Below are 14,920 nucleotides of genomic sequence, written 5' to 3' on the forward strand. Positions count from 1 at the left end.
CTTTGAATAAATGACCGTATTTAAGCTCAGTTATCCAGACGACAGAATGATGAGAGGTCATCAAGGAAAAGGTAAATTATATATATATATTTTTTGTTCTTTTTTTTGTTATGTTAATCACCATACATTACATCATTAGTTTTTGATGTAGTGTTCCATGATTCATTGTTTGTGTATAACACCCAGTGCTCCATGCAGAATGTGCCCTCTTTAATACCCATCACCAGACTAACCCATTGGTAAATTATATTTAATATACTTGTTTTAACAAGATTGGACAATATGTGAAATTCTTTTTTTTTTAAAGATTTTATTTATTTATTTGACAGAGAGAGAGAGAGTGCACACAAGCAGGAAGAGAAGCAGGCTCCCCGCTGAGCTGGGAGCCCGATGCGGGGCTCGATCCCAGGACCCTGGGATCGTGACCAGAGCCGAAGGCAGACGCTTAACGACTGAGCCACCCAGGCGCCCAATTTCTAAGTACTTTCCGTTTGAAGTATTAATAAAACTTGAAAAATTTGGCACTTCAAAGGCAAGATTTAGTCATAAGGAACATTAATTTAAGTAAAATACTTATCTTTTTAAAAAAAGATTTATTCACTTTAGAGAGAGAGCACACAAGCGGGAGAGGCAGAGGGAGACTCTCAGACACCACACTGCGCCCGGAGCCCGACATGCTGAGCGATCTCACGACCCTGAGATCACTACCTGAGCTGAAACCAAGAGTCGGACACTCAACTGATGGTGCCACCCCGGCACCCCTAAGTAAAATATTTCTTGATAACATATTACTATTATGATCTTTCCGACACTAATTTTCTGTATTCCTTTTTTAATTTTTAAAATACAGAGATTATAAAAGTAATTCCTGAATAGCTGCTTGTTATTAAAGTTTTAGAGAAAATCATTTCTAAGTTCCTCAGAGGCGACCAAGTGGTCATCCTTTCAAATCTTTTCCTTTGCATCTTCATGTAAGGACACATGCATATTTCATATATTCACATATTTACAATTATACACATATTTTGATAGTGACTTTTCATGTAATATATGTTCAAGATTTTTGCTACCATTATTAAATCAGGAAAATTATTTTAACATTTAGTTAAAAGTTGGACTCTGATTTTTTTTTATTTATAAAACATTAATCTTTCTTTTTTAAAGATATTATTTATTTGAGAGACAGACACAGAGAAAGAGAGAGCACAAGCACGGGGAGCAGCACTGGGAGAGGGAGAAGCAGGCTCTCAGCTGAGCAGGGAGCCTGATGCGGGCTCAATCCCAGGACCCTGAGATCATGACCTGAGCCAAAGGCAGACTCGCTTAACCAACTGAGCCAACCAGGCATTCCTGGACTCTGATTTTTAAAGCCTCATTAGTGAAGTCTTCCTCTTGGCCTACAGATGAAACACTAACTAAGGCTAAATAACCATATAAGTAGATATTTGTAGTTCATATTGTGCAGGGAAACTGAACAGCTTCATTTACTAAGAAGGAAAGGGGGGGGTTAGGAGAGAAAGGCTCTTCAACAGGGGCAGTGGCCCCTGAGTCACTCACTGACTCTGGGAGACTCAGGAGGATATATTCCACCTACCCAACTGATAAATCATTATTTGCCATCAACTAGTTTCATCAAACGTTATCACTGGTCTTTTATGTAAAAATCTCTGGTTCTCTAAACTTGGAATTACCAAAATTTCGGTTTGGGTTTAAATGTGCTTCTTAGCTTTGCCCACTGCAGCAGTTCATGGTTCTCCAGTAAACAAAAAACACAATCAGTGTGTGAAATCCATGTGGTTTAGGATAACTGACTCTCAGTTCAGTTATTAGTTGGGAAAATAAACTTTTTTCTTTTTCTTTTTTTTTAAAAGATTTTATTTATTTATTTGACAGAGAGACAGCGAGAGAGGGAACACAAGCAGGGGGAGTGGGATAAGGAGATCAGGCCTCCTGCTGAGCAGGGAGCCCAATGTGGGGCTCAATCCCACGACTCTGGGATCATGACCTGAGCCGAAGGCAGACACTTAACGACTGAGCCACTCAGGTGCCCCTAAACTTTTTTCTATGTCTCAGTTTCTTGATCTGTGAAACAAGGATGTAGTCTATAGCACTGTTGTAGGGATTAAGTGAGATGCTATACTCAAAGGACATGGAACACAGGTATTCAACAAATGCTGACTGTCACCCTCCTTCTTGCAAAGAGGCCTTACAGAAGACAGAAACATTTAAAACAATTCCTTTTTTGTGAATTCAGCCACAAAAATATCCACAATTAAAGGATTTTTGAACTAGTTTTTGTTGCAGATTATAACTAGTATTTGATTATTAGTCTACAAAGGAAAATTCTTGCAACTTGGAATCTATTAAAAATTCAACCACTCCTGAGTTGAATTTGATTTTGCAATGAACTACAATAGAAGGGCAGTTCTGCTAAGCAAATACTACAACAGGATAGCAAAAGACTGTCTGCCACATCTACCTTGAATAAATAGTAACTTTAAACTATTTGTTTAAAAATAATTTCCAGTTTACATAAAAGTGGCAAGAATAGTATACCCTTTACCTGGATTCCCTCATTGTTAAATGTCCCATTTGCTTTATTATCTCTCTCTCTCTAAATACAGGCCTTTTTTTCTCACCTAGGAATAAATTACTTATATCACACTTCTAAATACTTGATTTCCTAAGAATATGTACATTTTCTTATAAAAGCAGGTAAGTTATCAACTTCAGAAAATTTAACATGGTTATACTTTATCACCCATAGTCCAGTTTTGTTAACAGACCTATTATTGTCCTTTATAGCATTTTTCCCCCTCTACTACCAAAATCTAGACCAGAATCCCCTATTGCATTTACTTGTCATAGCTCAGTAAATAATATCTGATATGCTGTTATTTCAAAGAGATTAGAAAATTAAACTTAAACTACAAAAATGCAGCTGACTTAAGTTCTGTTCCAGCATTTTAAATGTCCTTTCCTTTTATATCAGCAACGCTATTTCTACAGTTCCAAATAATTTATCAAAACAATCTTTAAATCTCAAAAAAAGTATTGAAGAACGAAAAAACTGAACCTCATTAAAAATGAAGACAATACCAAATTCCAACAAAATTGTTGGGCCATATTTTATGCATCTTTGACACTACCTCAGAACTTAAGGTAGATCAAGGACACACTCGAGAGTGGTTACTACACTTACCTCTTGGGAGGTTAGTGGGAACATGGGGGGGGGGTGGGTAAAGAGGAATTTTCGCTTTTTATTCTCTGAATTTTTGTAGTATTTGAGTTTTTTTTTAAAACGAGCACACATTTCTCATTTAATAATAAAATAAAATAAGCCAAGGAAAATAAAGAAAGCTAGATGACGGGCTGATTTTTTTTTTTTTTGACGGGCTGAATTTTTGATGTGCGGGGTTAACCTGCATGTCGAAGTTCATCCGTTTGTACTTTGGTTTGTTCCCTGAAGATGGTGACACCTTCCCCTAACTTACGCAGCGAGACGTCAGAAAGGTTTAGTAGTCACTAAACTACTATTTCAGGGAGAAAGAGCCAACAGAAATGGTTGTCACAGACCAGAAAAACCCCTCCCGCGAACCGGCTGGCAGAGGGAAGGTTAACGGTATGCCTCGAACGCCAGAAACTCAAGCAGAACCGCCCTGGGCTTCAGAGCATTCATTCTGCAGCGGGCAACAGGGGAGCCAATGAAAGCCACAGGCGCAGGAGGCACAGGGACAGCACGGACCGCTGTGGGACGCGGGCTGGGCTAAGGGCGTTTCAGGCTGTCAGCGGGACGGGAGGGACGCCGGTGCCCGCGCGCGTCCGGGGGGCAGCTGCCGTCCGGGTCCGCGAGTGAGCGAGCCGGCGAGCGCAAGCGCGGGAGAGAGGCGCTCCGGCGGCGCGAGCCGCGTCCGTCACTTACCGAGCGCTGGGCACGTCCACCGGCCCGAGGCCGCCGCCGCCGCCGCCGCCGGGGCCGGCTAGCACGTCCCCGCCGTATTTCTCCTCCATTCCGGGGCTCACGAGCCGCAGCCGCTGCCCCCGCCGCGGGGTTTCCTCATGTCTCGCTGCTGCCGCGGAACAGCGGGCGCAGGCGCGTCACTCCCCCATGGCAGCGGCCCCGTCGGGTCCCCGCAGGCTCGGCCGCCGCCGCTGTCCCCGGCTCCTGCTCACAAGCACACGCGCGTCGGGACTAGGCCGCGGGCAGTTCCAGCGGTGCCGGGGTCCCTAGAGGCGCACCGGAGCAGACGTTGCCAGGCCACGTCATCGGGCCCAGCAGCCCTCACTCCCGGGGGAGTGCCCAGCCCTGCGCCTGCGCACAACAGAACGCTCGCTTTCTTTTGCCCTTCCCTAGGTTCCGCCTACCACGGGGTGACGGATCGCATCCTCGCTCCGGATCGGCCCCTCCCAGTGACGCTGCCTGTGCCCTTACCTGTCCCTGCAGCGCCACCTCTGGGCCGTCAGGAATACAGCGGGTTCTTGTAGCACCGCGGAAGAGGGTATAGAAAATGGACAACGTGTGATTCGATGGAATAGAATACCTTTAAAAAAATCCGGCTGCTAACTATGCTACTTAATCCTGGTACATCAGTAAAACTTGGCCAGGTAGGACCAGGCCTTATTGGAGTTATTTTTCTGTTGCTAAAAATTTAGGAACGTGGGCTCTCTTGTCTGTATTTGTGTGAATCCCAACTCTGTTACTTAATGATTGTGTCACTTGGACTTTCTGTACCTCAATTTTTTTATTGGTAAAATGGGAATAGAAATATGTATATTACAGGGTTGTTGGGAGGATTATTTGTGTTATGTGAAAAATGTCTAGAATAGTGAATGGCATACAGTAATCAATGAATGTTAGCTATTATTACTTATAGGGAAATTGAAGACTGAGAGATGGAAATGGGGTTTGGAGCACTTTACAATACTCTACTTAATTTGATATACATAAAATCTTAGTAACATATAAAAGATTGAGAAATCACTGTGTCTGATGGAGCTTCATAGTCTATTGTGAAAATATTTATTAATTTGAGAGCAAGGCCTGGTTGGCAACATTATAGGTTAAAGGCACAAATGCTAAGGTTTTCCAAATAAGGTGTGATATGACTCACTGATAGACCCCGATCTGAAATTTGGATAAGGTTTTGGATATGGGAGAAAAGCATTGTGAGACAACACATCCTATGTGTAGAACACAGAGGAAGGCATGACCTTTGAAGGGTAAGGTGACTCTGAGTGACTTTTTTGTAGTAATTTTTTTTGGGGGGGTAGAATTCTTATTTTCAAATCAGAATGGTAGTGGTAATGAGTAACTATTGTGTGTTGTGTTTTCTAGAGCAAGTTCCATTCTTTTGGAGCCCAGAAGACTAGGTAGCGTGACACGTGTAAATTGAAATTCATCCCAAATGGAGCTTGAACTCACTTGATATTTCTGATTTGGTTAGAATTATGGTGCTTTTCTTTTAGGCCAATGTAAGTACATTTCCTGCAACTGTTTTTGTAGTGGAAGGAGAAGAGCCTCTATATTCTTTTCACCTACTCACTTCTCAACCCATTCCAGCCTTGGCTTCTCCATCCATCTGTCCTCTGAAGCAGCTCTCTCATGGATATTTTTCAGCCATTTACTACCTCATCTCTCTAAAGCTTTCAACATAGTTGATCTTTCTCCTCCTCCTCCTCCTCTTCCTCCTCCTCCTCCTTCGAGAGTGTGCAGGAAGGGGAGAAGGAGAGTGAGAATCTCAAGCAGACTCCCTGCTCCACGCGAAGCCCGACACTGGGCTTCATCCCATGACCCTGAGATCATGACCTGAGCAGAAATCAACAGTTGGACACCTAACCGACTGACCCACCCAGGAGCCCCTCTCTCTCTTTCTTGAAACATTCCCTTTCCTTGGTTTCCAGAACTCGACATTTTGTTGTCTCAAAGGAAGCTCAAGTTCTTTATGTTTAAAAGTCAATGCATGATCTTTCCCTTAAACCTAATTCTCTTCTAATGTTTCCTACCTCAGTGGATGACACCATTTGTTAGCAAACCAAAAACCTAGCTATCATCTTATACACCTCCCCATCACCAAATCATGTCATTTTTTACCTTCTCAATATTTCTTCAGTCAATCCAAATTTTTCCATCTCTATCACCATCATCAAGTCTAGGCTACCATCAACTTTTGCTTTAGCCACTAACCCCTTACTAGTTTTGCAAGTTTGCTCTTTCCATTCTCCAGTCTGTTTTCCACATTTTGCCACATAATCGTAACATTTTCCAAATGCAATTTTTTTTTTAAAGTAAGCTCCATGCCCAGTGTGGAGCCCAATGTGGGGCTTAAATTTACGATCCTGAGGTCAAGACCTGAGCTGAGATCAAGCGTTGGAGCTTCACCAGCTGAGCCACCCAGGGACCCCTCTAAATGCACATCTTATAATGAACTGCTTACCTCACTGTACTTCACCCTGCAGTCTCCCAGTGGCTTTCTATTACTCTTAAGACAAACTGGAATCAACCAGGAATTCACACTGATATCTCCAATTACAATTCAACCTTAGATGTTTTATCTAGACTTTCCCCCTTCTATATTTGTACCTCTCTTCCCTGGGAATGAGAAACATGGCTCCCATTATTCTCAATATATTGACTTATTTTCTCAGTCTTTTTGTATGTAACCAATCTCCTGACCATGTAGGCCGTCTCTTCTTCATCAGGAAGGCTCATGCTAGCCTGGGCTGGCTGAGACTTCTCCTCCATCCCAGTTTTTTTTTTTTTTTTTTTAAGATTTTATTTATTTCTTTATTTAGAGAGAGAGTGTGATTAGCTGGGAGGGGCAGAGGAAGAGGGAGAGAGAGAGAATTCAAGCAGACTCCGCACTGAGCACAGAACTCGATGTGGGGCTCAATTCCATAACCTTGAGATCAGTACCTGAGTCAAAATCAAGAGTTGGACACTCAACTGACTGAGCCATCCAGGTGCCCCTCCATCCCAGGTTTTTAAAATCAATTAATTAATTAATTTTAAAGATTTATTTATTTATTTGAGAGAGAGAGAGAGAGCATGAGAAGGGGGAGGGTCAGAGGGAGAAGCAGACTCCCTGCTGAGCAGGGAGCCCGGTGCGGGACTTGATCCTGGGACTCCAGGATTGTGACCTGAACCGAAGGCAGTCGCTTAACCAACTGAGCCACCCAGGCACCCCCAGTGTTTATTTTTTAATCTGGATTTGACTCATTCGCACAGAGTGACAAATATGGAAATGAAACATTTTCTCTCAATTTAACTTTCAGTCAGCTGGAAGGAGCAAGAAAGGGAAATACCTTTTTGGAGGGGCTCTACTAAGTACCAGGACATCTCTTATTTCTTTTCTTTTTTTTTTTTTAAGATTTTATTTATTTGACAGAGAGAGACACAGCGAGAGAGGGAACACAAGCAGGGGGAGTGGGAGAGGGAAGAAGCAGGCTTCCCATGGTGCAGGGAGCCCGATGTGGGGCTCGATCCCAGGACCCTGGGACCATGACCTAAGCCGAAGGCAGACGCTTAATGACTGAGCCACCCAGGCGCCCCTCTTATTTCATTTAATTTTTAGAAGACCTTTCAAGGTTGGCATTATTTTCTGTGACAGAGTTTAACCCCAAAAAAGGTTAAGTAAATTGTCCATTATATAATAATGGGCAAAGTGCACGTCATTGTCAGCTGTTTTGCCACTTTCTTCCTGAGTGCATGAGTGACAACTGACTCCAGTGTTCTAAGAGAACCAGGATTGTAACCAGTGTTGTAAATGTTCCCAGGAAAAACAGGAGAGTGGGAAGTAGAACAGGAAAGAAGGACAAGCAAGGATGTGATATCCGGCAAAGTCCCACTGGGGAGCTCAGATACTGTGAGGATCACAGCTCCCCGAGGGTCCTGATTGGGGGGTGAGCTGTCTTAGCGCATTTGGGCTGCTATAACAAAAATAACATAAAATGGGTGGCTTATAAACAACACACATTTATTTCTCCCAGTTCTGGAGGCGGAGAAGTCCAAGATCAAGGTGCTGGTAGAGTTAGTACCTAGTGAAGACCCACTTCCTGGTGTTACCTTTTGCTGTTTCCTTACTTGGGGGAAGAGGTGAGCTAGCTCTGTCTTGTCTTTTTTTGTAGAGGCACTAATCTGAATCATGAGGGCAGAGCCTAGTAACCTAATAACCTTCCTAAGACCCACCTCTTAAGATCATCACCTTGGGGGTTAGCATTTCAACCTATGAATCTTGGGGGAACACAAACATTCGGGCCATAACACAAAGGAATTGGGATATTTTGGGAGCAGTTCTCTGACCAAAGAGAGGAAGGTGCTGGTTATTAGGAATGCTGCTGACATGTGTAAAAATGGCAAAGGGATCCAAGGCCATATGAGCAGAAGCCTTACTGACAGTATCCACTACAAGGCTACATATATTTTGGTCATTTTCCACATGCTGTGTTCTCCCTTCCCAAGGTTGAAACCAGAAAACTCCCGTTCCTAGACTTCCTTGCAGCTAGGGTTCTGGCATAGGACCTGGGTTTCACCAGTCAGACATCTCCAGGTGTGACTTGACTTCAGCTGAGAAAGCAGCAAGCGGGGATGCTCCTTTTCCTCTCCGGAGGAGGCATCCGGCACTTTGGAAGTAGCAACAGCAGAGCTTCTGGTGTCCATTCCTAAAGGTCACTGGTGCCTAGCGACAGTGGCGGTGGTGCTGTTGGCGGAGTGGCCTTCGTGGTGTGGCTGGGCCTTGCTCCCGGTTGCCATAGAGGCAGAGCCTGGCTCTCTGGTCCTCCGAGAGGTTCTGTGAATTACCCGATGTTCCTTAATAAATTCCTGCATGAACTAGTCAGAGCAGAGGCGGTTGTTTGCAATTAAGAACACCGAATGGTACCAGTGATATGGTATCAAACCTCGACTAACAATAAGCTGCACATAGATTTTGTAAGTGCATTTTATTTCAGACCAAGGAACAGTACAATGCTCTTCGAAACCAACACATAATATGTTGCGCCTTAGTGGAGAAAGCAACCCCAAACTCATAAGATGACCTCATCTGATGCCAGACATTCTCGTATCTTCTATTTGAAATCAGAAAAGGAAAGTGAGGCAATGTTCAATAATTCCTTATCTGTCCTGACCAGGCAGGAAGAAGATTGGGGGTTTGAGTGCTCTGGAATTCTCAGAGATCTTGGGCTTCATATGACAACTGCAAAGCTCTACAGGGAAGCAGTTGGGAGTTTTAAGGATTTGAGTTCTTTGCAGTTAGGGACTCTGTGTCATGTTTTTAGCAGTCATTAAATGTGAGCAGTTAAAAATTAAAAACACTATGTACAGGTACGATGAGGAGGATGCAGATGAGGAGATGAAGAGATATAGTTCACATTTACACATTTTCAACTAGCAGATCAGAATTTTATTGTGGATCTTGAAGTTTCATTGTAATTATGCCTCAAGTGTTTCAGGAATCGATCCTTCCATTTATCCATTCATCCACTCAGTAGTCAAAAAGAAGTATTTATTGAATGCCTATCATGTGTCAGTACCAATTATATTCTAGAGTGGAGGAAAATACGGTATTATCCTTCTTCTCAAACTGATTAGAAACTGAACTGGTAGCAACACCCTTTGGGGAAAACAAACTGAAAAGAATCTTGTTTAGAGACAGATTTCGGTAGGTCTTTTCTGTTTCTGCATGTCTTCCCAGCAGAGACATCGACAGCCTTTGTTACAGACTGTATTTTCAAGGCTGTTTGTATAGCAAACAGCCTAGGAAATTAGAGGTGTTATCTCCTTTTGGGGCAGGGGGAAGATTTGTTTGCTGATCAGGATAATAAGGATAATGTCCCACTCTAAGACAAAGGTTGGGGAGGTTTGCTAGCAGACTCTTTAAAAAAGAGTGGCGTTTCCTACACTCTCAGTTGCATGCTTAGCATCTACCTAGGCTGTCCGGCATCACTCCCATGGGATTTGGAGGTGGAGGTGGCAAGACGAAGTGATGCAAACATGAAGTTTATGCAGCCTGCGTGATTAACAAAGTCCTTTGTCTCTGACCCAGGAGTCTTGGTTAGACTTCTGCCAGCTTCCAGGAAACTGTGGCAGGCTAATTGTGAGTTTGCAAGCAGGGTATAATCTTAGTCCCTTCATAATTCCTGCCACATCTTCCCATGAAGATAATATTATTGGGACTCCTGGGTGGCTCAGTTGGTTAAGCGTCTGCCTTCGGTCCCAGGGTCTTGGGATTGAGTCCTGCATCAGGCTCCTTGCTCAGTGAGGAACCTGCTTCTCCCTCTGCCTGGTGCTCCCCCTGCTTGTGCTCTCTCTCTCTGACAAATAAATAAATAAAATCTTAAAAAAAGAATTCCTTACAAAAAAAGGAAAATAATATTATTTAGCAGTTAATTAGAAAAATTCATAGCACACTATCATCAAGGGTATGGAAAAACAGGTATTCAGATTGGAAAGAAAGAAGTAAAACTACCTCTATTTGCGGATGACATGATCTTATATACAGAAAATATGAGGAATCTACTAAAAAAATTGGTAGAAATAAACAAATTGAGCAAGGCTACAGGATACTAGATCAATATACAAAAATAAATTTCATTTCTATGATATATATATTTATATATATGTTTTTAAAGTGTGCTCGAGTGGGGGAGGGGCAGAGGGAAAGGGAGAGAGAGAATCTTAAGCAGGGGATTGAGCCCACTTGGGGCTCAATCTCACGATCCTGAGATCGTGACCAGAGCTGAAATCAAGAGTCCAGCTCTCAACTGACTGGGCCACCCAGGTGCTCCGTTCCATTATATTTTTTGATGCATTTCAAAGTCAACTGTGGTTACTAATACACTTCCTCTAAATATACTTCAGCATGTATATTATTATTATATATAGTTCAGTATTTGTTTACAATACTGAGCACTATATTATAGTTCAGTATTTGTGTACAGATTTTTTCTTTGATTTAAAATTTTTGTATAATGAAATACACACATTTTAAGTATACATTTGCTGAGTTTTGACAAACACATCTATTTTTGTAACCCAAACCCCTGTTCAAGATGTGGAATATTACCATTACCCCACAAAATTCCTTCATATCCTTCTCAATCTATCTCCATCTCCACCCAACAGGAAACATCTATTTTTATTTTTATTCCACCATAGATTAGATCTGCCTGTTCTAGAACTTCATATAAATGGAATCCTACAATGAGTTCTTTTTTTGAGTAAGACTTCTGCTCAACATAATATTTTTGAGATTCATCCATGTTGCTGTATATAGCAGTGATTTATAATTTTTTGTGGTTGTGTGTTTTGTTACTGTGTGTTCAGTGTAAGAAATAACACAGTTTATTTGTTTTCTTACTGATGGACACCTGGGTTGTTCCAGTTTTGGGGTATTATGAATTAAGCTGCTATAAATATTTTTGGGCAAGTCTTTGTGTAGACAGGTGTTTTCTTTTTTTCTCAGGTAAATATCTAGGAGTAGGTATATGTTTTAAGTTTATAAAAACATGCCAAACTTTGTTCCAAAGTAGTTGTTTTATTTTACAAGCCTACCAACCTTGTATGAGAGTTTTGATTGCTCTTCCTACACCACATTTGGTGTTGGGCCATTCTGATAGGTGTTTGGTGATATTTCATTTAATTTACATTTCCCTGATGACTAATAAAAAGTTGAGCACTTTTTTCACATGCTTATTGGCTATTCTCTGTCTTCTTTTGAGAAGTGTCTGAGTATTTCACCCAATTTTTGGTTGGGTGATTTGTATTTTTAAACTGGATTGTAGGAGTTGTTTATGTTTTGCAAATACCATTCCTTTGTCAACAAATGTTTTCCAATATTTTCTTCCAGCAAAAAAAGAGATAAAAAAAATCCCATAAACCCAGTACTAACACCCAGGTATTTAAAAATTATTTTTATTTATTTATTTATTTAAAAACTATTTTATTTATTTATTTGACAGAGAGAGAGCACAAGCAGGGGAAGTGGCAGGCAGAGGGAGAGGGAGAAGCAGATTCCCGGCTGAGCAGGGAGCCAGACATGGGGCTCGATCCCAGGACCCCGGGGTCATGACCTGAGCCGAAGGCAGACACTTAACCCACTGAGCCACTTAGGTGCCCCTATAAATTATTTTAATAAAACTTCAAAAAATAGCTCAGCTTAAATTGGAGGGTTGTTCACAAGTTCTCAGTTCTGATACATTGCATGATTGCTAATTTTAAGCAACTTTCCCCCACTATATGATATATCCTTTCTGGTCAGGGTCAATATCTTATTTTTTTCTTTCCCTATACCTGGTAAGGTATCTTAGAGCCAATATTTACTGAGTGAATATTTTTTTCTGAGTTGAAATCCAGTAGTATTTTCATTATATGAAGAACAGGAATGGGGCATTTGTCCTTAGTTACAGTTTCATTCTAGATAGATGGTATCAGCTCTTAGTCATTGTTAATTCTCTGTGGTTTGTTTGCTGTTGAATGGTCTTCAATCAGGAATGACAGGTGCCATACATTCAAAGAAAATTATTTCAGACAGGACCTCTTCCTTCTTTGAACTCCTTAAAACTACTTTTCCATCACTCTCTTGGGGAATTTTTTTTTTTTTTAAGATTTTATTTATTTTTAAGTAATCTCTACACCCAACGTGGGGCCCAAACTCACAACCCCAAGATCAAGAGTTGCATGCTCTACCGACTGAACCAGCCAGGCTCCCCTCTCTTGGGTCACTTTGAAACACTGCTGGTATAGAATCTGCGTGAATTCTGGTTTCTCTCCACACTGTAAGCACTTTGAAGACAAGGGTATGTCCCGTTGGCACTCCCGCCCTCTACCACGCCCCCAGAATGATCATCAGGGTGCCTTACACATAAGAGAAGCAATAAACACTTGTTCAATGGCTACATAAGGGAAAAATAAAAAATTCAAAACCCAAACACACAATATACCAAGCCGAGGCAAAAGAAAGATTAATGATCCATAAGCTTACCTAGTTTCCTTATTTAGTAAGTGAGCTGCTCACATTTCAGACATGACTGAGATGTGAAGGCTCACTTGAAATGCTTTTGCAGTCACCATGTTCTGGAACAGAGACCAACGTCAACACTTCAACTCTCTGTATTTGTTCTTATCAATAGAGAACTTGTAGTTCTCATTTTTGGAATTTTTGCTTTCTCAGGCTATACTACACAAAAAGGTTACACTGGACTTCCTTTAGCCTGTAGGAGAGGCAAAAGGCAAACTACATTGCATTATCCACTTTCAAGGAAAGTCGAAGATGGCGGAAGTAACCTGAGCCTAAAATACCTGAGTACCCATTCTCTCATGGCAGCTGAAATAGGTTTTCTAGATATTTGCAAATGACATATCAGATAAAGGGCTAGTATCCAAAATCTATAAAGAACTCATCAAACTCAACACCAAAAGAACAAAGAATCCAATCAAGAAATGGGCAGAAGACATGAACAGACATTTTTCCAAAGAAGACATGCAAACGGCCAACAGACACATGAAAAAGTGTTCAATATCGCTCGGCATCAGGGAAATCCAAATCAAAACCTCAGTGAGATACCACCTCACACCAGTCAGAATGGCTAAAATTAACAAGTCAGGAAATGACAGATGTTGGCGGGGATGCGGAGAAAGGGGAACCCTCCTACACTGTTGGTGGGAATGCAAGCTGGTGCAGCCACTCTGGAAAACAGTATGGAGGTTCCTCAAAAAGTTGAAAATAGAGCTACCACATGATCCAGCAATTGCACTACTGGGTATTTACCCCAAAGATACAAAAGTAGGGACCCGAAAGGGTACGTGCACCCCGATGTTTATAGCAGCAATGTCCACAATAGCCAAACTGTGGAAAGAGCCAAGATGTCCATCAACAGATGAATGGATAAAGAAGAGGTGGTATATATATACAATGGAATATTATGCAGCCATCAAAAGGAATGAGATCTTGCCATTTGCAACGACGTGGATGGAACTGGAGGGTATTATGCTGAGCGAAATAAGTCAATCAGAGAAAGACATGTATCATATGACCTCACTGATATGAGGAATTCTTAATCTCAGGAAACAAACTGAGGGTTGCTGGAGTGGGGGGTAGGGTGGGAGGGATGGGGTGACTGGGTGATGGACACTGGGGAGGGTATGTGTTCTGGTAAGCGCTGTGAATTGTGCAAGACTGTTGAATCTCAGATCTGTACCTCTGAAACAAATAATGCAATATATGTTAAGGAAGAAAAAAAGAAGAAGAAGAATGTAGCAGGAGGGGAAGAATGAAGGGGGGGAAATCGGAGGGGGAGAAGAACCATGAGAGACAATGGACTCTGAAAAACAAACTGAGGGTTCTAGAGGGGAGGGGGGTGGGAGGATGGGTTAGCCTGGTGATGGGTATTGAGGAGGGCACGTTCTGCATGGAGCACTGGGTGTTATGCACAAACAATGAATCATGGAACACTATATCTAAAACTAATGATGTAATGTATGGGGATTAACATAACAATAAAAAAATTAAAAAAAAAAAAAAAGAAATAGGTTTTCTAGTCATGGTCGTCCTAGGGTCTCTGCCATTCATTCCAGTCCATTTAACAGACATTTGTTAAACACCATATGTCTGGGTGGCCCTGTGATAAATACTGCCCTTAAAAAAGGGAGATGAGGGGCGCCTGGGTGGCTCAGTCATTAAGTGTCTGCCTTCGGCTCAGGTCACGATCCCAGGGTTCTGAGATCGAGCCCCACATCGGGCTCCCTGCTCTGCGGGAAGCCTGCTTCTCCCTCTTCCACTCCCCCTGCTTGTGTTCCCTCTCTTGCTGTCTCTCTCTCTCTGTCAAATAAATAAATAAAATCTTAAAAAAATAAAAATAAAAAAATAAAAAAAGGGAGATGAGCTGGAGCGCCTGGGTGGCTCAGTCGGTTAAGTGTCTGACTCTT

General features: G+C 42.0%; 2 protein-coding genes across 14 annotated transcripts in view; one reads left to right on the forward strand and one right to left on the reverse strand.

The window, feature by feature from the left end:
* Nucleotides 1-4,054, reverse strand: part of SLC30A5 (solute carrier family 30 member 5) — a 35,359-nt gene extending 31,305 nt beyond the window's left edge. Inside the window, exon 1 of the mRNA XM_036102386.2 lies at nt 3,923-4,054. Coding sequence (XP_035958279.1) covers nt 3,923-4,011 — 89 coding nt within the window. The 5' untranslated portion in view covers nt 4,012-4,054. The remainder of the gene's footprint in view (nt 1-3,922) is intronic.
* Nucleotides 4,055-4,304: 250 nt separating this feature from the next.
* Nucleotides 4,305-14,920, forward strand: part of LOC118542308 (uncharacterized) — a 36,731-nt gene continuing 26,115 nt past the window's right edge. For 9 of the 13 annotated variants that reach the window (XR_013445762.1, XR_013445760.1, XR_013445764.1 and 6 more), the window contains exons 1-2: nt 4,305-4,605; nt 5,336-5,472. The gene's annotated coding sequence lies outside the window, so the exon portion shown is untranslated. Of the gene's footprint in view, nt 4,606-5,335; nt 5,473-8,004; nt 8,093-14,920 lie in introns of those variants that run through there. The other 4 variants (XR_013445767.1, XR_013445768.1, XM_078067248.1 and 1 more) reach the window with 2 other exon arrangements.

This window comes from Halichoerus grypus, chromosome 2 (genome assembly GCF_964656455.1).
Source record: "Halichoerus grypus chromosome 2, mHalGry1.hap1.1, whole genome shotgun sequence".
Lineage (NCBI taxonomy): Eukaryota > Metazoa > Chordata > Mammalia > Carnivora > Phocidae > Halichoerus > Halichoerus grypus.